Source organism: Colossoma macropomum, unplaced genomic scaffold (genome assembly GCF_904425465.1).
Source record: "Colossoma macropomum unplaced genomic scaffold, Colossoma_macropomum, whole genome shotgun sequence".
NCBI classification, from domain to species: Eukaryota; Metazoa; Chordata; class Actinopteri; order Characiformes; family Serrasalmidae; genus Colossoma; species Colossoma macropomum.
The window spans coordinates 5,983,533-6,008,616 of NW_023494810.1; the positions used below are offsets into that span (position 1 = coordinate 5,983,533).

Consider the following 25,084-nt stretch of genomic DNA (forward strand, 5'->3'; position numbering starts at 1 on the left):
GACTGCAAAGTCTCATGGGCAGACTGGTGTTGCGGACAAGGAAGAATCCACGTGTCGTTTTTACCACAGAACAAAGCAAGAGGGAGTAAAAGTCACCAAGAGAACATTCAGATCTCATCAGTCACCAGCAAAGCACAAGATATAACTTGTGCAAAATAATAATAATAATATTTAAGGAAAAAAGGTAGTGTAGCAGTACAGTACTGGACATTCCACAAACACGCCAAAGCCAATTGCACAATAAGTAAAAGGCGACACATCTTCACATCTCTGGCTGCAGAACAGAGGAGCTCTCTCCCCAGGCAGAAGGAGGGGTGGGGGAGTGCTTGGCCTCTGGAGGCTGCGAGGATATGAGTTGGAGCATTGTGTATGAGCAGCTGGGAGACCCTGGGAGAGCGAGAGGGCTACGGCAGGATTACAAATGACCAGCAACACTGAATGTACAAAAGCCCACAGAGGTCCCCTCCTCAGAAGTGTGCAAGAATTTCCATTAATATTTCCTACGTAAGTCCTCGCTACAGTGGTTCAAGAGGCCTTGGTGCCAACAAGCACGTCTGGGAGGCTGACCGTTTCATCCATCACCACAACCATCCACAACTGCAAGTGCCTTAAAGCAAACTGAAAGAAATTAACTTTATACACCCTGGGCTTTTTTGCCTTTTCTTCAAAAAGAGAGAAAGAAAAGAAAGGAAAAAAAATCTATTGTTCTTTAGAAGCTTGAATCAGATCCTCAGCCTGGTTCAGCTGGCTGGCTCAGTAGGATTCCTATAGACGCACGGTATTGATCCGCAAGGGCTGCACGTTCTTTCCGTTGGCGTGGCTCTGGCCAGGGCTGAAGTAAGGGAAAAGCTTGCCAGGGAACTTCTCTCGGTAGGTGTAGAGCCAGGACATATCGTCAGCATTGTAGAAGACCAGCAGGCCTTTGGGGTAGTCCAGACAGACGCCCACTTTCTCCAGCTTGCTTTTGACGTTGAGGCGTGTCCAAGGCTCGGTGCAGGCGCTGTACTGGTTCCCATCGTGCATGACGATGCAGTAGAAGCCGCGGCTGGGCTGGATCTGGATGCTGCCCTTGCGGTTGACTGTCTCGTTGGCCACGCCGATCATCCACTGAGTCTTCTCAGAGACCATCACCTCCCAGTAGTGGACACCCGAGCAGAAACCTTCGGCTCCCAACACAGACACTTCCACGTCGAATCGACGGGGCGAGTCCTGGAGTGGCTGTGGATGCAGGTTCCCATACGCCACTATGGTGCAGTCATCGGACAGTATAAGCCTCTGGTGGGCGGTCAGGGGGTCCAGCGTCAAGGCAGCAGGCACTGTGGGAGTCGCAAAGAAAACAGCGCCATTAATATCTGTGTTTCCAAAAACTCCTGCAACTCATCCACCTGCTATTCTCAGTGTGCCATCAGACATTGATCTACTACATGGTTTAAACCTGGAAAAATACAGGGCATTTAATGGGAGGAGCAGAAAACAGCTCTTTGTTTGGCATCCTGCTGCGTGCCTTACTTTCAAAACAGCAGCTTCAGCCACAGGCACCCAGGAGGAGAGCTCCTTGCTGTCAATCAGATGTGCTGATACAGCTCCACAACCCGCCTCCGAGCAGAAACAACATTACTCACTGCATACACCTCCACTGCAGTGTTCATGACTGTCATAGAGTGATAATTACTTTCATCTGACAAACTCAAACTCCCTCTCATTTCATCTTTGGTTTCCTTTCAAATTCCAAGCATTCACCAGCAGGGAGAGGGCTACTTTGTATGCTTGTCAGTTTCTCCATAACAATGCCCATTGGTATTGTGGTGGCTGGGGAACATAGTGTGCAGGGAATTTTAAAAATCTTGCCCTTAAGGTGGAGATGAGCTTTCTTAAGCATGGCTTATGCATGCAAATAACCATTATAGGGCCACTGACTGCATGTTAAATCAGGCAGTCAGTGGCCCCTTGAAAAAGACTGATAACACGATTCTTTCAGAGAACCACGTTTGATGTGTACAACAGCCAAAACAGGGCTAAATGTAGAACATTCTCGAAGTCTGTGGAATTGTGCTGTAGTATTGCTGGCTGAAGAACATTAAATAAAAACCACATCCCTCAGGCATCACCTGCCTGGCAATGTCCAGAAGAGAATGCAGTGCTGCCTGTTCAGCCCAAACAGCCTGCAAAGTGCCAGTGAACGAAATTGTCCAAGCAGGGAGCCAGAGCCAGACCAAAAACCGAACAGAGACATTGTCCAGAGCAAGGCAGAAGGAATCCTCCTGCAGCAAGCCCTGGAGAGCATGACTGCGCTGTGCTGGAGTAAACAGACAGGGGCTACACTGTAGCCCAGTCCAAGTAGGCGTAGATTTTGGAAAACAGGCTTCGGTTTATCGTGGTGGTGGGTATTGAAATTCCATACTTTTATGGTTAACAAACAACCTGCCTCGAGATTATTGGGTAATGGAAAAATTGAGTCATTAATCGAGTAATTCAACACCAAATTTCTGAACATCTGTAGTCGATCTTAACAGCGGCAGCAAGACGTAAAGCATGACAGGTCCAAAATCTAAGCCAGTGATTGGCTAAGTTACATGTCATAAAAACACAGGAAAACACTTACATTTAGAGCCATGGTTCATGTGTGTTTAATTTCAAAAACATGGCAAAAGGTCTAGGATCTGGATTAATTTAATCAGAATTGATATCAATAACATGCACTGTAATATAAGTGCAAAGGGAATTGCTTCAGATTGGCTACACCAAGAATTTATTTAAGCATTAAACTTATAATTAGTACTGCACTGTACACTGAATTAACTATTTACAGCAGAAAGCTGCACATTATTTCACTGCAGTCAGCTGAACCCTAGTATTGAAAAACATATTCAGCAATTGGTATCTGAGTCAAAACCTTTAACAATACTAAAGACCCACCGAAATCACTGAAAACGGCCAAAATAACACTCTCAGTTCTCAACTGAAAGAGATAAAAGGCTGAAAATTTTGAATGGCAAGATTAAACAGATCAAAATATTGATTAAACATTTATTAAAAATGCTGCTGTTTTCCTTCAGCCGCCTGTGCTGGTCCTCACAGACATGTTTCAACACTTTGAGCAGCAGCAGATCAACACAGAAGATGTTGGCCATGTGGAACTATTTCAGGGTTTCTACAAGTGACTAGGACAAGCAATTTGTAATCACTGTTCATTCTGAGTATCAAAAGGTAGAAGAATGACGGCATTAATTCCAAACATCACATCACCCATCATCTGTTGTCGAGGATGTTTTAATCTGTGGTGCACACTGATGGCAACATAGTGTACTAATTCTGGTAAGCTTATTGTATGTAAACTATATTTTCAGTTTCAGCCAGAAATTCTCATTTCAGTCCATCACTATTAAGCCCTAGAGGATCATGCTAAATTTAATACCTCTGAATGTAAAACCACATTGTAGTGCACCATATCCAAGATTATTTCAGAAAACCTTTGTTAATACATGGATTAATGGAAGCCCTTTGCATGCTAAAAACTCCCCCTATGAATTACCTTCGAAAGGTAATTCGGGAAAGACCCAGCGAGGTTGACTTTAAGGTGGAAATATGAGGCAACACTTACAGTGTGCGAGTCATATCTTCTGAACACCTTTTTGTGAGCACAAAACGAAAGCTAAGCTCTCCTAGTCCAATATTCGACATTTTGCTGATGTGCGGCAATCATGGAATAATTCAGAGCAAAACAATGCTGGCTTGTTTTCCTTGGGCCTCATGGATAGGCATGCCTGTCAGAGGTGGAGAGGGAAATTTGCGAAACATTTCCATCCTCCCTATTTATAACCACTGCCACAAGCAGCTGAGACTGGAGCTGGTCCAGAGGATAGGATGTTGTCGTTTCCACTCAATGACATTGGCGGTTTGTGCGTCAGGTAGCCCATAAATATTTTAGTCTCTCTCTCTCTCTCTCTCTCTGAAACACATACAGAAACCAAGCTCCAGCGACAGCCTGCAGGCCAGAGTGCTGCACAAATCACAAAAAGGTTGAAGGCTATAAAAAAATGGAGAGAAAGAAAGAAAGAAAAGGGCTAATAATCCCAAAAATCCATCCCGGTGTGGGAGGATGGGAGCTGCACTGTCATTACAGAGGTTTGGGGAGATGGATGTGAGCCGATTGTTCCATTTGGCACACAGTCTAGGAAGGCTACGCAACTCTCCCTGCTTATTTCAGTGAGCACAGATGATGTTAAATTGAAGAACTGATTGAATGTGAGACTTTCTCAGCTCCCTAGTTTTAAATAACATTTTGTTATCATGCGGAGAGCAGATAGAAGAGCTCATCAGAAATCTTCTGATGATGAAATAGTTAAGATAGTTAGCATTTAATGGAAACTACTGTAATAAGATTTAGTTCCAGGTAATTTTGGATCACTTCTATTGGACCATTTGTCACCAAGGTTAACACTGTAATGTAAAGTGTAATGTAAAGGAACACTGGCATTTTCAAGTGATGTAAAAGAAATCAATTTAAATAAATAAATAAATAAATAAATAAATGACAAGAAGGAGCATAAAAGATTTTCGCCATACAGTATTCTGTCCATACTGTGAAGCTCTAACTAAAATGTTAAACAACTACTTTAATTCTCTATAAATCGCACTCTTATCATTGACAGCAAGACAACTAGCTTGGGGATATTTACCATTTGCAAATAGATTATTTGGGTACGTTTTTGTTTTTCACACATCATAATATTCATACAAAAACATAAATATTGCAATGTTTGTATTTCACAATATTATATTCCATCCTATTATATTATACGATATTCCTTGAAATACATTAAACACATTGGTGAACTGCTGATGTGATGTGGTTAACGAGTGGCCTACATTAGTTTTGACCAAAATTATATACATTTGTTGTATCATGTAAATGCCTTAATTCATCCAAAAGCCCAAAGAATGTCCTTGGTTTCTCAGCACAAATTAAAATGCTTTGCATATTGCAGACTTCTACAATTACAAAGTAGGCTAATATAATAACAATTAGCTAACAATACCCTATTGCTCACACCAAGGGCCAAACGATACACATTAGCTCATTATCTAATAAACAAATATGGAGGTTCTGCATGCATTTAACCTCATAATCCTGCATTGGACTAGGATCAAGAAAGTTATCAGTAGCACAGCGGAAGCAAACAGAATCTTAATTCTAAATAGGCACTGTTGTTGAGCTGCAGTGAATGATTGATTTAGTAATTCGTCAGAAGTGCTGATATGAAGCCCTGTCGTTTAAGACCTGCTTATTTAGAAGTAATGCCAAAATGGAGTTCTACATAAGTATAATAGAAAAATACAGGCTTTAAAGAAATGTGGAAAAACAAGTTATGCAATTCAATTGTTATGATCTTAAAAAAGGACGTGGGTGATGTTTTTCTTTATTAGAAATATCACCATATACAAAACAACAGTATATTCACATGCATGGGAATGTTCTTCTCTCATTTGCATATCAATTAGGACCACAATATCATGATGGCTGATGAAAAAACATGACATTTTATATAATTAATCTTGGTCCAAACCTACATTTAGCATTTAAATCAAGCTTGTGAAAGACAGGGAGGCAAATCCTGTAATGCGTATGTCCTGGCTTTTATGTCTACAGAAACTAGCTGCCTAAATGTCTTCAGATCACTAAATGGAAAGGAGACACATTACCTGGTGAGATATCCTGGAACAGAGACTTCCATATTGTGTACTGTAATGGTCCCATGTATTTGGATGTTGGGAAATCTTCATAAGTAAGGTTGGTTTCGTGTATTTTGCCTTTTATTCTGCAGAAACAAAAGAAAATATTTGTTCTGTCAAGTCCACTATTTCTCCTTGTGCAACAGAACAGACAAAAATCTTCAACGCCAAACAATCCCGTATTGCTGAAAAAGTCTGGCCCCCCTCCAAAGTCAGATTCAAATTCACACAAGGGTGTTAGGTCAGTCCGGGTGCTGCAGATGACTCTCATTAATTAAGCCCTACACATTAATCACGCTATTCACTCGCCCTTATGGTCTCGCTACTCCTCGTCCGCCTTACTCAAATGAAAAAAGGGTTTCTGTGGGTGAAGCTTAACAGCTTTAGCTGAAGTCCAAATATTTACCCTGATTTAAACTTAGATAGCCCGTCTAGCCCCAGCTAGGCCTTGTCCCAACAGGTCCAAAAGCCCTCATCCTCATCACATACTGCAACATGATACATTTTAATTTTAAATATCCTGACTTGCCTTGGCAGCTTCCACCAGCAAAACCCTCCACGAATCACTTGCTCTCTGACCAGCATTTACAAGAGAAGGAGACAAGGCGTTATGGACCAAAAAGCCACTGCATCTTGGACCACTATTTCATAACCCTCCCCCCGAGCTCATATCCTGTGGAACCCCTTTCCCACTGTCCTCGTCCCTACCTCTCGGACGTGAACGCCACTCCCTCCAGGAACTCGTGACGGCCGGTCTCGCTGAGTTTATCCTGCAGTATCTGGATGCCCTCTTTGACGTCGCGGAGCTGCTGGCTGTAGCGCTGGATCTTGTGCTCGATGTCAGACAGTGTGCGAGCTGTGTCCGCCTCCAGCTCCTCCAGCATGCTCTTCTGCCTTTCACGCAGGAAGCGGTGCAGCCGCTCAAACGCATCGCCTATAGTGGCTCGCAAGCTCTTTGCTGAAGACTACAAAGAGATTAAGAGAGAAAAGTTAATGAAGTATACTGTGAATTGAGTAGTGATGAATCTGTCTGGTCATCGTGACAATTTAGCCACTCAGTGACTGAACTGGGCCACAAGGTAAAGAACTATCATTTGATTAGTTTTAAATTGGAGGTGTGCCTGAGATAAAGGCAATATAATCAAGATCATTAAATATGGATTCAGCCAACTGTAGGAAAACTTCAAACAACTTGGTGTCATAATCTTCTGCATAAAAAAGCATTATCCTAGACTCTCTTGGGTATGATAGGAAGCGTTATTAATGGGTACTGGGCTTTCAGGCCATAGGACAGCACAGATAACTGGGGAGCTAGAGCCCAAAGGCAGAACTGTTGACAGAGATTCCATCTAATGGCCACAGAGCGATTGCCATCAAGCTGGTCATCTCTCTTCTGCTGAGGTTAATCAAGGACAGGATGGGTGTGTAGGCGATTACACGATGGGCTGACAGGCAGAGGGAAACTATTTTTGCTATTGAACAGTGCATTTTCAAACAAGCACAGATAATTCAGTTTATTTACAGACTTATCTTCACATAATGGGTATATGTGTTTTAGTACACGACTTGTTGATCTACAGGAAGATAACTAACTTCCATATATAGGTCAACTGACATCTGGCCATCTCATATGACATGAGATGCAATATGAGTTGCATTCTATGCAGTTCGTAGTCACTCAGTCAAAAATTCATTTAAAAATGACAATAGAATACACTATTTAATTTATTCCATTATTTCATTTTCGCCTTGTTTGAATATATAATGCATTAAATGCTAACTAAGATGAGTTTGGACATCAGTATATTTAAATAACCCTGCTCATCCGTAATAGGCAGACGTTAGACATCAAAGCCTCTGTTGCTCTGTGAAGAAGGTGAGGGAAAACAGCTGCAAAGCTGCAAAGACAGAACGACAGAGTTTTGGGAAAGAGGAGGTGAAGGGCAGACATCTGAAACATCTTCTGAGAAAATGAATCATGTTCATTACAGCATCAAGTACATCATAAGACAGAACAAAGGCAAGAGATCTGAGACGTCTGGCCTGAAGTACCACGGGCTAAAACGGGCCATTCAGCCAGGCCCATCCATACAAAAGAGGAGTCCTCTGAGAAGCGGCTGATGCAATATTTCAAGTGCTGCATTCGGCTTCTTAGAGACATCTATCGACATCACAGAGAATGAAGCGAGAGAGTATGCTGTCCCTCATCAGGGAAAATGAAAAGAAGAGCACATGCACTTAACTGAGTGCAAAGTTGCATCTACCGTTAATCGATCTGCCTCCCAAAAACAAAAATGACTGCTCCTCTTCTTCCTCAAAGCTGCTAACGTTCAAAGGGAAACGCTATTTCCTGGTCACTGGGAAGCTGAAATCCTATTAAGATCATTTATCTTCACAACAGGGGGGAGGATTTGCATTATTTCTGTGGAAAGGATTGGCCCACCTGGTGACGTTTGATGGACGAGTGGGGCTAAGTGACTCTCAAGTGATGTCGGCCACTCAAGTTTGAGCTCCCCAAGAGGCAACTCTGCTGGAGACGGGCTATTTAAAGTCCACTTGGCCCATAGAAGCTAGGCTTTCCATCAGACTACTCCCCACAGCATGTGCTAATCAAGCCCAAAAAAATACATATATACAGGCATTTGGACAGTCGGACACCTTCCAAAGAGCGTCTGATCTGAGCAGTAAAACTTTAACAGTGTCAAACAGGTTAATTTGACATTGTAAAGGGTGGGATAACCGTATGGATATCCATCCTGCTCAAATATCTGACAGTCAGCTAATCTGATCTTCATAAGTTTAGTGCTAACAAGTCTCTTTAGGACCAGTTTAATGCCCAAGTGATAGCCTTTCAAGAGTCTACTTTCTTATCTGCACTAGTAACTCAGGAGTGCTAAAGAGACAGGGTGTCAATATTTCTGCAAGTCACTGTCAAGAGCTTGATTCTTCAGAGTGGTCTGATAGCATTTCTGTGAAAAAAGCTGGAGAAGACGCAGGTGATTGATATGATTGATTGATCTTTACAGAAATAACTGAATCTCCATTCCAAGAAAAAGCCATGATTATATCAAGTCCCACTGACCACTTTGAGACAAGACCAATCAGAACAGTCAGATCCACATCTGATGAGATGATTCGGCACCAGTCATTTAATCAATGCATGCTGTGACAGAACGATAAGCGAAAAAAAAAGCAGACAGGCCCAATGAGGTAAAGCTCTAGACTGTGTACTGGGTTATACTGCAGAGCATGATTGGATATCAATATAACCAGTGAGGCAGAGGACAGTGGCGTTTTAACTGTGGGCTGGAAAAGGCTCTCCCAATGACAATTGAGGCAGACTGCGGGTGCAGGTTAAAAAAAACACAGGAGGAGGAGAAAAGGCGGCTGTATTGACTGTGGCGTTTCTCTGCTGATTAAAACAAGATGTCAAGATTAAATAGTTATTCAATAAACCAATTTGCAATCTCTCCCTGCAGAGAGACAGAGCTAGAGTGAGGGGGAAAGAGAGAGAGAGATGAAGTCCAAGACACCTACTAGAGTGAAAAAAAGCAAAAGACAGCAAGTGTAAAAACGCAAGAGATAGGTTATGAATGTGTAATGGCTACAGTGAGCAGACTAACGCTATTGGTCAGGTGCCGCTTTGGGGATTCTATTTTGATTCTAACACACCCTCTAATGTCCAACTGGCTGCAGATTGTAGGTAAGGTTCTCTTGTTAACTATCTATTGCCCAGTCATCTACTTTTTTGCTGTATATCTTCTTACATATTGCTGATGTGAAAACTTGCTCTTTATATTATGTGAAATTTTCAGGACGAATGGACCAACATAAATGACAACACCTATAAATAAAATGCCTTAGTTGGTTTATGCTAAGTAGAATATCCAGTGAACTGTATGGTCTTGCTGCAGGATTATGTGGGGCAAATGCATTGATCAGTATGATTAGTTTAGACAGCTTTTGTATAGTAAATATTAATGTTAGTGATGTATCTGCTCAAACGCTTCTCACATCAAACTGTACAGCACAAAGGATATTTTGGTTTTCCCGGGCACAAGATTGGCAGCAAGGTCACTGAGTGACATCACGAGGCACTGAGTTTGTCAGAGATTGGTGCTCAATTTTTGTACTGTGAGCACGGCTAAGCATGAGGCCTGACATCAAGAGCGCTGTCTATCGCGTGGCTCAAGGCGATTAGTTTGTCACCGAGATTGGCATTTACCACACAGCTCAAGACGATGAGTTCGTCATCAAGAACGTCATTCAGCTCGTGACTCAACGCTTTTAGTCTGTCATCAAGAACAGTGCTCACCGTGCGGCCCAAGGCAATCGGTTCGTCACCGAGATCACTGTTTAGCACACGGCCTGAAGCGATTAGTTTGTCATCAAGACAATAACTTTATCTTTGTCACCGAGATCGCTGTTTTGCACACGGCCCAAGGAGCTCAGCTCATCACTGAGATCTCAGCTTAGCGCGAGTCGCTAGGCACTCAGTTGGTCCTTGAGATCGCCACTCAGAGCATGGCCTGAAGCGGTCAGTTCCTCACAGAGATCGCCGATCAGAGCATGGCCTGAAGCATTCAGTTCATCACAGAGATCGCCGCTCAGAGCATGGCCTGAAGCGGTCAGTTCATCACAGAGATCGCCACTCAGAGCATGGCCTGAAGCGGTCAGTTCCTCACAGAGATCGCCGCTCAGAGCATGGCCTGAAGCGGTCAGTTCATCACAGAGATCGCCGCTCAGAGCATGGCCTGAAGCGGTCAGTTCATCACAGAGATCGCCGCTCAGAGCATGGCCTGAAGCGGTCAGTTCATCACAGAGATCGCCGCTCAGAACATGGCCTGAAGCGGTCAGTTCATCACAGAGATCGCCGCTCAGAGCATGGCCTGAAGCGGTCAGTTCATCGCAGAGAGCGCTGCTCAGAACATGGCCTGAAGCGGTCAGTTCATCGCAGAGATCGCCGCTCAGAACATGGCCTAAAGCGGTCAGTTCATCGCAGAGATCGCCGCTCAGAGCATGGCCTGAAGCGGTCAGTTCATCGCAGAGATCGCCGCTCAGAACATGGCCTAAAGCGGTCAGTTCATCGCAGAGAGCGCTGCTCAGAACATGGCCTAAAGCGGTCAGTTCATCAGAGATCGCCGCTCAGAGCATGGCCTGAAGCGGTCAGTTCATCGCAGAGAGCGCTGCTCAGAACATGGCCTGAAGCGGTCAGTTCATCGCAGAGAGCGCTGCTCAGAACATGGCCTGAAGCGGTCAGTTCATCGCAGAGATCGCCGCTCAGAACATGGCCTAAAGCGGTCAGTTCATCGCAGAGATCGCCGCTCAGAGCATGGCCATAGGCACCCAGTTTGTCGTAGAGATCACCACTCAGTGTATAGCCCGAGGCACTCGATCGTCACAGAGATCACCGCTCAGCATGTGGCCAAGAATTCACAGCTAAAGAATTGTAATAGTTCTTCGTTCTTTCATGATTTGGCTGTTTTGCGCAAGGCACTCTTGCCCACTTTAACCAGGCTTGTGTTTCATCAGATTTGGAACAAGGTAACAAGCAATGAGTCAACCACATTGTGATTATCATCTACATCTACTGGAAAACAGTGAGGCAATTCGAAAACAAATTTTTGGGCATGCCTTTGTCGCTGGATGATCTACTTTCTGACAGAACCTGTAAGGCTGATATCTTTCATCAACAGTTTACAAAGTCTGGGCATGTTTCGAAATCTCCTCACAGTGAAGAACAGTATCCTCCAACCTCTAGTTCATCTGTAGCCCCTTGACCTGTTTCTGTTTCTCGCTGTCATGCTACCTTACATTTTCCTTTCAAACCTTTTTAGACCGTGAAGTTTTAAAAGAAATTGCTTTTATTGGACTTCAAAAAGTCAGCTGACTCAGATAAGCTAGCACTCTTTTCATTCTTTTTTTTTTAAATTGCAGCTCCCATAACAGAAGTAATTTATCTATCCATACTGCTGAATGGCCAGCTGACTAGAAAGCAGCTATTGTTCGTCCTCTTTTTAAAGGTGACCAGGCTGACGTGTTAGGCCTATATTTACTTCACCATGTTTATCCCCAGTTTAAAGACACTTGTTAGTAAGTAGTTAACTCTATTTCTTGCTGTGCACAGTTAGATCTGGGAAACAGTCTAAGTTATGGCTGAACCTGCTACTTTGAAAGTTTTTAATGAGATTTTATCTACACTAGATGCCAAACAACATTGTGCAGCTATATTTATTGAATTCGCTAAAGCTTTTGACTGCTGATCTTTCCATTTTACTGAACAGACCAGATAGTATTGGGGTTTTGAGTCACTCCTTGTCCTGTTTTTAACAGCTCTCTCATAGAGTACAGCATGTAAAGCTAGTTCATTATCTTGCTCACACTCTTCCTGCTCCTAACAGTGTCCCCCGGGGGGTCCCACTTTAGGGGTTCTCTATATTTATAAATGACATTCCATTTGCTGCTGTTAAGTCCTCTATTCATTGATGACGCAATCTTGTATGCCACCAGTCCTGCTCCTGAATTGGTATCAATATCACCTCAGGATAGACTCCTCCAAATTCAACAGGCTATTAGCAACCTTTGAGATCACCACTAGTGAGGGATTTGTCTTGGAAAAGGATTATACAAACACTGAGGTATCTGAGGTATCTGGTTACCTAGTACCTAGTCCTTTTCTCATCATATTGCTAATGGTTCTGAGGTTCTGAGGTAAAGCGCGTCTCCAGCTTCAAGTTCCGGGGAGTACACGACTCCGAAGATCTTTCAATGGACACTCAACACCTCACACCTGGTTAAGAAGGCACAGCAGCGCCTCTACTTCCTGAGGAGACTAAAGAAAGGAACATCTTTCTTTCTCTCTCCTCAGATTCTCACAAACTTCTACTGCTGACCCATCGAAAGCGTACTGACCAACTGTGTGACAGTGTGGTACAGCAGCTCCACTGTGGCCAACAGAAAGTGGTGAGGACTGCTGAGTGCATCACTGGCACACGGCTCCCTGTACATCAGAGACATTCACCACCAGCGCAGTGTGTGCAGAGCGCGCAGCATCATCAAGGACTCCTCCCACCCAAGCCACACACTGTTTAACCTCCTCCCATCCGAGAGGAGATACAGAAGCATTCGGACCAGAACCAGCTGGCTCAGGTCCAGCTTCTTTCACTCCACCATCACCCTGCTGAACTCTGCACCACTCCACTAATACTCATACTTGTATGTTGCATACAATATTGATTATTATTTATTATCCCTTGCATTTCCATACAACAGACTGTTCACTGTATATAGAATACAACACACAACTGCTCACTCTAACAATACGTAACATACTTTATATATTGCATTTATAGTATTGTGTATATATACACACATGCATGTATCATTCATAGATATATTTATAATTCTGTATATATCGCTCATATAGTTATATATTTCATAGATACGTCATATCTATCCATCCATCCATCACTCTATCCATCTATCTATCTATCTATATCGCTAAGTTGTTGCTAAACTCAGGTTAGAATTTAGAAATTGTTCTTTTACTGCTGCAGCCAGGTTTACTCTTATTCAGGTGACTATACTCCCCTTGTTTAACTTACAGTTATCTATCTATCCATCTATTTATCCATCCATCCATCCATCACTGTATCCATCATCGGTAACTGGTCCTCTCTGCTCATGTATAATAATTGTTTGTTTATGCATCATTTATAAAACTGTCCTTGGTCAGTCACCCCCTTATCTACAACAAGTTCTGCAACCAGTCTGCTACATGTAATACTAGGTCATCACAATACCTTCAGTTGCCCTCGGCTGTTCATTATTTCAGTTTGCTGCTGCTAAGGACTGGAATACGCTACAAAAAAACATTAAACTGGACACACTCATTTCGATTTCTGAGATGTAGCAAACTTGTCTATGACCTTGTGTTGAGAAAGTTACCTTTGTTTCAGTGAGCTGCCTCTGCAGCAGCTGCAGAGCCTCCGTATGACCCCTCTCACTGTCCTGCAGAGCGGCCAGCTGCTCTTTCATCTCCCTCTGCAAAAAGAACAATACAAGAATTGTCATTTACTGTCCGTTAAAACAACCTCATTCTGGTAGTGCTTATTTGATGAAAACAGTTCTAAGAAAAAAAAAACACTTTCTACGCCCCCTCATCTCCCCTTTTAACCCACATAATTTGCCTTCTTAACCACATTCTCTAGCTTGGGTAGTCTGAGTCATCAAGTTGCAGTTCACTATAAAAAGCACCATTTCAGACTGGTTGCTTAGGGGACTTTTCACCAGATGCCAATTTCTACTTGTTCATTTTAGATTTTAATGGACTGCAAATGTCAAACAGGCAGGCAAATAGGATCGCACCAGTAAAGCTGTGACTGACCAAAAGCAAAGGTCCTGACTGCCGTCCTACTCATCTCTCTAAACCTCAGAGAGATCACCTCCCCTGCCTAAGATTCTCAACAGCAATGAAAAGGTGTGCAATGAAAACACTATTTTAATACCCACACCAACAGAATCAATCAACATAAGATCTTCTTTGCATATACATTACTGTGAGTGTGACCAAATGATTTTTAATGAGTATATAAAAAAAATTTAGCAGTGAATAAACTGGAAATCATCCAAACTAATACGACCTAACTAATGAGTAAAACTGGCTTCAAACCCAGAACAGCAACATTAAGATCTTGATAATGGCCATCTTTTAGCATAATTCAGGCCGTCGCATGGAACAACAAATTTGCTGAAGTTCATCTCAGTGCCATTTACTTCTCACAAGTCCAAGAGATCAGAAAGCACCCATGGCTAAAAGCCTTGCATGATTTATTGATTAACGAACATTAGCCCAACCCATTCTCTTCATGCATAAGGAGCACCAGGACTTGTTTTTCATAGAGACTGTGATGCGAATAAACAGAGCATGGTGACGCTTTGGTTTGAGGGGAGAAAAGGGAACCTCAGATGAATAAATAAGAAATAAAATGAGCCTCCAGACATATCCTTGCCAGGGAAAGTGGGCCTCAGCAGCAGTGGGCTTGGCAGATTCAGGACAAGCGGTCCACCTCTGTGCGCCCGCAGGCAGAATGAGGACGAGAGAGGAGACCCAGTCTGGGTCAAAGCAGCCCAGTGGAGAAAGGATCACTACACACACCACCGCGTGCCTCCCGCTAAACATCACTGTTCGGCTTACCATGACCAGTAAGCCATAAGTGCTTGTCAGTGGCTCAGTTGGCAACAGAGGAGTTATGCTGTGCATCCACTTGCACTTTTTCTTGTTACATTCCATGCATGCCACTGGTGCGAGTTTCTATGCTGTTATGAAAAATTAAAGAACCATAGTGAAAAAAAAATATCTTGGGTAGGTAAACAATCTTATGTTGTTTCCTGCTGCACAGATACTTGCAATGTGACTAAAACACAGACTTCTGCTTTTTATGCTTTTTTAACTTTCAGAATGCATCAGTCGTCCACTCAGGATGGAAAGTTAGCTCGCTATTCTCGCCAGCAAGCTACATCAGCAAGTAACCTTCAAGTTTCACATAATTTAAATTTTGCCTTCCTGCTTGAGCAATGCAAGCTACATTTAAAAACGTATTATCTCTCCACATCTTCATAGTCAACAACAATGAGTACAAAATCAAGCATTTTCATTACTTTGGACTCTGTGGCTGCCCCTCTCTCTACTTTCAGTGAAAGTTATGTTTGCCATTTGTAGCAGAGACCAGTCCACCCTAAATGCAATGCAGCAGCCACATTTATCTGCATAAAGGTGAAATCTGCTGAAACCTTTGCTATTGGTGATGCAGCAGAGCTCTCAAATGAAATGAACAGGATGTGGCAAAGCAAATTTGCAAGTGGACACATACAGTAAAATATAAGGAAGTGTTAGGAAAAATAGCACACGGACGAGGACTTGCTCAGGTCAGTCACCCCCAAAGAGGTTTACTAGACGAGACAGCATAATATGAAAGTATTTTAGGATCATCAGGATATGTACGGCACAATTTTCCAATTATACTGTAATTAATTTTTTTTACATAAGATCTTACATGTTATGCCAGACATCTATGTCTATAGACTGTGCAATAGTATTATGGTATTTATGGAAAACTGAGAAAATCTAGCTTTGCAGTGATGCAGCATCTTCTACAATACCAGCCCTTTCTGGACTATAAGGAGTTAACTAAATTGTTACACTGCAATGAGCTTCAAAACTGTAGTCACTCAGGCTAATGCAAGGTATGCATTCATACAGCTTTTCAACACTACCCTTTCAAGGACAAGGACCAGAGAGAAAACAATTCTCCATTACTCTCAGGGAACACGGTTATACATTTTAATGATGGGAGTGCAATGGGATCAGCAAGTTTCAGTTCTCCCACTGTGAATTCTGTAGGCTTGCAGGACTACGGCAGGGCGAATGGGCTGAGAACAGGTCAAAAAAAAAGCACCGGTGCTGGCTCTGCAGTGATCCTCAGGGAGCAGGACTGCCTACACACCCTTCTGGCCAGCGCCGATTTCAATTTTCAGCCTGTGTACCTAAGAACTGCAGAACAGTCAGTGAGCCAAGGAAATACCCGGTACACTTGTTTGAGTTTAAAGCAAATGGCTATTGGATCATTATACAACATGAATTTTTAAGTTCGTTTTTGTCAACAAGCTTCTTCCCCTCCTCCCCGGCGGCAAAACGAAAGCATATTCGGAGGACGCCGAGCAGTCCAAAAGCAAACATCTGCAGTGATGCCGCATGACGGAAGCTGTAAACAAGTTGTCCCTGCAATGTTATGCACACTCGCGCAGCATGAGCGTCTGTGTAAGAGGCTGTGACTGCAGAGCCGGCCGAGGCTAGAGTGGAGAGGCAGCCCACGCCCCAGTCCATCCACGCTGGTCAACCCAAGTCTGACATGACATTTCCCCAGGACGCCGCACAGCAGGGAAAGAAGGTCACTGCAGGCCATTATAAATCCAAAAACTCATTCCACCCCGGCTTCCTTTCTCTCATGCTCGCTTCAGGGAACGACTCGAGGGAAATAAAAGATTAAAAATAAAGATCAGCGCCACTCGATTGTTAAGCACGCACTTCGGACTTTCAATTTCACTACTTTCGTCAAGTTTCTGCACTCCTCATTAAAGACAACAGCTTGCTGAAGAGGAGTTCTAAGCCCTCTCACTTGCCAGCGCTGATGAAGGCAAGCGAGATAAACAAGACAGCATAAATAATGAAAAGAGTCAGGCATGCAGGATTCTCACACACACACACACACGAATGCACAGACAGACAAACAGAGAACCTGAGTGCTCAGGTATGCTGTGTGAGGAGCTGTTTGCTTTGTCATTATTGCTGCTTGTTCAATGAGCAGCAGGAAACTTATATTGGTTCTGTTTTTTTATTCTGCTGTGATGAATAATGCAGCAATGCAAAACACCTTTTCTAATTTGACCCCCTGTTTTACCAGCACCCATGATTCCACATAATGTGAAATGCTTTCACTCCCAAATAGCAATCCTTGACAACAGCAGCATAATATTGCTTGGGGGGGTGGATAAAACTCCTCAGGGCTAACCACACAACCACACTGGTCCTCATTAATAACACTCCCGGAAGGCATAGTCTTGCAAGGACACTTTGGCATAACCTTGTCAGAGTCCGTGTCATAATTCTCCAGGAGCTAAACAAGCAGCCCACAGCCCAAGTGCACTAAGGCCATCTCTGTCCTCTCTCGTTTTGACTGCTGCGTAAATCACAGCTAAAGGGGCTAGAAAACTGTCATCTGCACTCCTCCCTCATCAAAGAACCTGTAAGTCTTGCACTGACACAGAGGGGAGGATTGCTCTGAATTAAGGGGAGGGACAGCAACACATGAGTCATCTGGCCAGCAACACGCATTCTTCACCAGGACACAACACAACAAGTCTTTGCAGAAGATGCCACCAGATGTTGTTTCTGGTCCTGAGTGAAGATGTGGAAGTCAAAGATGAGCTAAAGTTGGCTCTATGAATACAGGAAACAATGTTCAGACAAGACGAAAACTGTAGAACAGCTGTGGCAGTTATTGCCTCCAAAGAGTAAAAAGACTGGAGCTCAAGATGTTTGAAATCTCCTGGCACAGTGACCACTGTCTGTTTTGTAAACATTCAGTGTTTACGATCTGGCCATGCAAGCAGTTTTTCAAAACAAGTTGGTGACACTGTGATTGCGGGGAAAAAGCTTGGATTATGTTACTGTTTACTGCTTTAGTGCTTACTGGCACTAACTCACAGTTTGGTGCAGACTACTGAGGAATATCTAAACCAAATTTGGTTCAAACCTGACTCTGTTTCTGCTTTGTCCAAAGTGTGTTGTAACATTTGGCTGCTTTTATCAAATTTCTAGCCAAACATACTCAAAGGCAGACAGCCCTTGGTCCGATTTCATAAAATCAGTGTAATCTGTTAGACTTTCTCAGGAACGGCCGTGCATTAATTAGTTTGGTAAGGTACAGCCTCCTGCGCGCTGGGAGCCCGAGTCAGCTGATTGTACTATGATAAGGCAGGGCCCAGTGAAGCAGGACAGTGCAATGGGCAGTTATGCAGGGTGACCAAAGACATATCATACTTTAACCCATATGGAATATGCTGGCAGGAAAGGCAGGGAGTTATTATTTGTTAAGAAATTTGATCCTTGCACCTTCAAAACTGCAGCCTCATAAAAGAAAGAAAGTTAATCGATTAATCTATTAATGCAAGGACATTTAATTCCAAATAATTTTGATTTTCAAAGGGTCCAATCATCAGGAAACATTCACGCAATATTAATGCCACTGGTGTTTTCAATGGTGTAAAAAAATAAAAAACTGCATTTTTTTTTCCTGCCAGCAAAGGCATGCATGTGTTTGCTGGTGTGGTCAACACATGCTAAATTTGGTGAGAGTTTCTGTCCTACATACCGGGTCTTTTTTTAGTAATTTAATTTAATGGTGTCAGAACTTGCAAATGCCACTTGGTACCCTACATAAGGGGGAGAAGAGAGATCCTCCAGCTTTTTTTCTCATGTGTCCTCTGATGTGTCATTCATTTTCTGCCGCTGGCAGAAAATCCAGACGATGCACACGTTCATACAGAATTGCTGCATTAGGATGAAAAATCTTACAGCTAGCACCTCCCTCTATTTAAATATCAAACCGCGTTCGAGTTGCGCCTCCGATATCAACGGCTGCTTTTCCTCTAGCCTCAGCAGAGGCTACAGCCTGTGGGAGGGAGGCTGCACCCTGCAGTCAGAGCACGTTGCTCCCTGCCACAGCTCACTGACACAGCTTGCAGCAGCAGCATGACGATGTGGCTGAGACACAGTCAATCTACAGCCAATCCTGGGCACAGTGCACCATATACACCAAAGCAGGCTGGGGGCCTGGAGGGAAAGCTATAATATTAGACTGCTCTCCCTTCAGATGAAACAAGCTATGCAGTAATAATTCCAGTTGCATGATATGAACAAACTGAACACTTATATGCTACTATATACTATAATGCTACATAATTGTGATTCTGATATGCCTTAAATACTGAAACCACATTAATAAACCAGTGTTGTAAAAAGTGTTTGATCACTTTGGCCAAAAGAACGCAGGGTAATCTTTCAGTGTGTCCCAATGCAGGGGCTCAAGCCTTCGAAGGACACCGTCTATGAAGGCGTGTCCTTCAAAGGCTGCTTAGACCCGCGAAGACTTAACCGGAATGAGACGGTCTGCCCTGTGGCGGATTTCCTGTTTGGGTCACAGCACCGCTGTTCCCGCCCTTACCGTTGCGCCACGAAACACCACTCTTATCAACTTATTTTAAAGTTCTTCAAAGCCAGAAACTTTGATTTTAGTTGTATATTTTTTCATTTATTAGAGCTGGAGATGCTTCACCACCGGCAACTACTGAGAATTTTTTTTTTGTTTTACATTTGTATCTTTAGTAATTTGCCTCAGTTTAAACCCAATGCTTATATTTGAGTGTCTCTTCGGCTGCCGTTCGCTTCTCTGTGGATGCCGCCATGTTCTCGAATCCTTGCCGTCACACAATGAACCTCGGGATATGTTGGCTGGCGAAGGATGCACTCATTGGATCCTTCGTTGCCATGGAAAAGAAGGACACATTTCTCGGCCGCATATGAAGGAGCCTTCGAAATGGGACAGCCCAGTCGCGCCGCTGTGACGCAACTGGCCTTCAAATGCAGCCTCCGAAGGACGCAGCCCCTGAAATGGGACACACTGTTTATGTTTGGTGGATCATTTGAATGCGCTGATACATTCAAACCCCCAAAGAATGACTGTGATTGGTCAGGATGCTCACAACACACAATAAAAAATTGGTTAAAGGCTCATTTGCATATTGCAGATGCCTGCGACAGCAAAACTGTGAAAGCCGTTATCACATTAGCAAATTACATTGTTACTCTACTTAAGCGCTGACAAAAGCAGCACTCATATGCAGACACCCAGCAACTGAGGTGATGGAAGTTGTGCTTTTGGTGTCAATCACCGCCATAGCATTCGGGCTCAGACAGGCTACACTGCATGTCAGAGGGCTATAATGAAGAAAGCTTCAGCTTCACAATGACAGAACCAGTACATCCTCTTGCCTGTCTTGACCTCCCTTCAATTGCCACTCTACTGCACTCACCAAGGAAAGAAGACACAGGCTCACCAGCTCCCTAATTGATGGATGTCAGCTGGAAGATTGGGGAGATTAGAAGAGAAGCCACAGGGACAGGCAGGCAGCAAGAACAAATTGGTCAGTCACCAAGCAAGAGTTGTTCTAGACAATGGAGTCTAAACTGCAATGATACTGTTACAGAATGTTTAATACACCTAAATCGATGAATAGAATGTTAAATATTTGCTGCAATGCAACACTGCAAGGATGTCATCGTAAAAAAATAAAAAAACCTCAATGGTCAAAAAGGACTGCATTCTGCGACTGTAAAACTGCTACAGATTGCCTCAGGAATATTATTTGTCTTCTGGATCTTACCTGCTTGCTTTATCTCCCTTGAGGGTCTGTGAGCAGTTTATGGCTGACAACATTGCTGGCTTCAACTGACTAAAAAAAAACTTTATTATTTACATTACATTATTTCATTTTATAGACTAGGGAGCTGTAGAAGGAAAAATCTATAGGTGCTTTCCATTCTGTAGGTGGACAACTCCGCACTCTGGGTAAGACACAACAGGAGGTATAATGTAAATGAAAAGTAAAAGGCTCCAGATGTTCCACAAACCTGGCTTTTCAGGAGCTGAAGACTGAACACTGTGCAAAGACTACTCCACATGCCCAAAACAAACATTCAACTTCCATCTGGACCAAAAGTAACACATTAAAAACTAATAGGAATTTCAGATATTTGGGAAGGATTTCAGACCAAGCAACATAAGCTAAAGGGTGCCAATTTAGGCTCATCACATTTATTACAATGCAAAAGACAAAGTGGACCAAGCTCTGTTCCCACTCAGTGAAGTTTAATATATACAAACCCTGGTCTCATTAATTAGCACAGGAATTCCAACATGACAGTTATGAGAAAAATCTTGTTGCTTTGGCAGAGAAGAGGGAATTCTGGGGTGTTGGCAGACAGTGTATACATGGCCTGCTGCTCCTGCACAATGCTGCCAGAGAAGACCTGTTGGCATCCTTTACATTTCCATAACAGAGAGAGACAAAGAGTGTTTCGCTCTTCTAACACATGCTGCAATTTGCAGAATAACCTATACTATTGATATATCAATCAAGCATGTATGATCAGTTATAACTGACTTTCAAGCTTGGACCTATTTCGGATGGCGACTTAACAGGTGGCCGATGACTCGACTCCCACACTGGAATACAGTTGGCTGGAGGAGATGTCACAAGTTGAAGCCCTGACTGCAAACAGCCATTAACCAAGAGCTGTGAATAATCAATCATCCTTGAGGTTCAAGTGTCAAGAGTAAAAAGAGAAGCATCTAATCATCTGCCTGAATGCAGAACAATGTGTGGGTGGTAGGAACCTGCCCCTTCTGTGGCAACTGCAACCCACCTCTTTGCAGAGGCAGAGACATATGGCCTCTGCAGCACTCTGATTGTGGAGAGAAAAGCAAGCACAAGTTCGTCTCCAAGAGGAGTCAGAAAAGCTCCACTGGGCTGGAAAACACCAGTAGAGAGGGGACAGAGCTACAATGTCCACCAGAAGGCTTTGCACCACTGCACCTGATTGATATGTTATCTCACAAACACCAGCACACCAAACATAATATCTTTGTGATTTGCTGACAGTATTTGGCTGGACTGGTCGTACATGCTCAACCCCTCATTCCAGCTTGCGCCAACAAAAACTGCATTACTGCCTACATCAGACACCTAGTGCCAGATGGTAAAACGAATGAGAAATATTGACGGGGGTCCCAAGGCTATGGCGAATGAAAATTCAGTGTAAAGCTACGTGAGCTGACATAAAATAAACTAAAAATATCCTTTACTGGGGGATTATGGAAAAACCCAATATAAAACCATGTCATCTTAAAAAAAAGCTCCTTAGGATTAAATAACCCCCCCGAGGCTCAGAATGTTGTTCATTTAAAACCAAGCAATGTCAAACGCAACGGCATGGAGAATCACTTAGCATGTTTGGCCTGTATGTTACTGTATACAAATTACAGTAATATCGCCAGATCATCTAGTGCTCTCGCTCGGGAGAACGGTAAACAGAAGAGCAAAAAGAGAGGAGATGAAGATGCTGGACGCACTAATAAAGCTCTGAACCAGTTCGGGGATTAAGCCCTCATGCACATACACTTGCACGTGCTCACGCACACATCCAAACACTCGCAGCTTTATCCTCGGCATATGCAGGGTTAAAACAACATTTGTTTGCTATTTGTGTGCTCGGCTGCCATGGACGCAGCTGTGCGATGCGCTGCATACTCTGTCTCTATTTAATTTTTACACAACAGACAGGCAGAAACCCATGAAGTAATGGTCATTATCACAGTCATATGGTTCTGTTTTCAAGTGTCCCCTGTGAATTCATCCTTTCAGCTCAGTCCTGCATTATCTAAGACAAAGCAGAGGACTCTACGGCCATTTCACGGTTAAAAGGACTCAAGCTGGGTCAAAGGGGGGAAAAGACCATGGGCTTGAACATTACCTTGCACAGCACTGAGTGAAAGAGAAATGGACAAGAGAGCTTCCATTTACTGACTGACCTAAAGAGACAGAGTCTGATCTGTTCCGTGACCCGTGCAGCAGTCTGAAACAGCTCCACCTGAGGCTGGTCGGGGCTGGATGGCAACGTGACAGCACGGAAAGAGCTGTCTCTGTGCGTGCATTACCATCAGACTCCCAGTAGTAATTCATAAGAGATTCGCATCATGTTGGGCCCAAAGATTGCCTGAGGAAATATGTTTTAGAGCAGATAACATCTTACTGTTTCAAAAAAAAAAAACATGGGCTAAGATGAACAGCCAAGCTAGCCCCCTGACATATCACGTCTGCCAAAGAACTTAACTAAAAGATTTTCTTTGTATCCACAAGCCAAAAAGGAGACAAGTCAATGTCACCTTAAATATCCAACAGTAGGGTCATGTAGGAGTCAGAGCCTTCTAAACAGTCAAAAATGGGTCTGAATTTAAACTATGCTTTGCTGATTTGTGAGCATCAACATGTGGGAAATCCCACACGCGCATAGATTAGCAAGTGTCATACCCAGTGTAGTTGTGGGTTGTGTGTGGGCATGATGATTTGCATGCGGTGAAAGTTTCATAGGAAATTTTTGCATGCTGTTAATCCCAACAGAAACACGTCAACAAATAATGACCTGCAGATCTGTACACGGTTTAAGTATCTAAATAATTAACTTATCGCAAATTAGAAGCAATAAGATCCAAATGAGTGATAATAAGACAATCAATAAAAATCTGTGCTCAGTGTAAAAGTACAAGCTGAACACCATATTCTTCCCTACTAATGCACTGAAATAGAGCTTACAGCTCTACTGGAATCATTTAGCATCATTTTCTTGTATTATTTAATACTTCTCCGTGTCATCCACACCTTTTTGGCGACAGAGATTTAGACTTGGTTAGACATGAGAATGAAACAACAAATGTGGTCTGTACGTCAATTCTTAAGGCTATACTGTGATTTCATCAATCCAGTGCATTGATCCATTTCAAAAACATAAAACTAACTTTCTGTGCTTTATAACACTTTATAACTCTTTCTCCTCCATTGCAGTCCTGTGTCTTGTTTAAAAAAAGTTTGATCATCTGCCCACACCATTACAAAAATTGAGTGTAAAATATGAAAATTCATGCAATTTGCAGTATCATCTAAAGCATAATTACCACAACTGTCAAAGACTTAACTAATTTTAATTAAAATTTTCATGCAGATAATTATGATTACACACATTTGTCTTATTTGCTCAAATTTATTTGCTTATTGGATCCTTAAGAGAGATTTGTTCCATTTTAAAAGCAGTGCATTTTGTTATATCTATGAGCGGACAAAAACAACCTTCACCAGAATGTATTTATTTACTTTAAATAATTCAATAAGGTTATTTCATCATGTTTCATCATACAAAAACAAACAAGATAACATGAACGCAGGGTGAAAATGAAAATAGCTGCTGCTTTTGTTAGTTTGCAGCTCACTGATGTAAATTATGTAAAAACAGTTTTTTCTGCGAACAATGCCCAGCACAGTCTGCTGAATTACTCATATTGCAGGCATCAGCTGTTTCTTTTTGCTTGTAAATGATACCTCAAACTCAACATCCTTCAGTAATAAACAAATTCATGGCATCAATAACTTTTGGTTTTATCAAGAGAACCGATGGAAACAATGGAAGTTGTCACTTAAACCTGTATTTGAACCAGAGATCTACAGTTGCAGAGCCAGTTATATCAACATACAGTATGTGAACAGGTGGGCTTTAGGGTGAAGTTATGAGCGGCTCAAAGACAAGCTAGAAATTTATTAACAGCCTTAAAAAATTTGTGACCAATCATTTAGCATGTTAACGCATTATTAGCGTGCTGACTTGACACCACTACTTACCCAATAACCCAAACCATGTTCTAGCTTGTCAGTGGCTTCACCAAGAGGAAAGACACCATACAAAACAGTGCTTTGGCAAAATATGGCAAATATAGTAAGGAGTGCATGGGTTGGAGAATAGCCAGCAAGTTCTTGTAGGACAGTATTTCTCCAACACGCAAATTCCTGATGCCTACCATATGCAAATAAACCAAAAATACTTGTTCCTAAAAAACTCTTCCTAAAATTTGCTGGACGTACCCACCATCATAGCCGCCATAGGTTGCTGAGAAGAATTACAATT

At 42.7% G+C, this 25,084-nt stretch overlaps 1 protein-coding gene across 2 annotated transcripts in view; it reads right to left on the reverse strand.

The window, feature by feature from the left end:
- Positions 1–450: 450 nt before the first annotated feature.
- Positions 451–25,084, reverse strand: part of trim62.1 (tripartite motif containing 62, tandem duplicate 1) — a 44,520-nt gene continuing 19,886 nt past the window's right edge. For both annotated transcript variants that reach the window (XM_036559102.1, XM_036559103.1), the window contains exons 3-6: positions 13,681–13,776; positions 6,442–6,698; positions 5,704–5,819; positions 451–1,316 (exon numbers count right to left, since the gene is read on the reverse strand). In XM_036559102.1, coding sequence (XP_036414995.1) covers positions 766–1,316; positions 5,704–5,819; positions 6,442–6,698; positions 13,681–13,776 — 1,020 coding nt within the window. In that variant the 3' untranslated portion in view covers positions 451–765. The remainder of the gene's footprint in view (positions 1,317–5,703; positions 5,820–6,441; positions 6,699–13,680; positions 13,777–25,084) is intronic.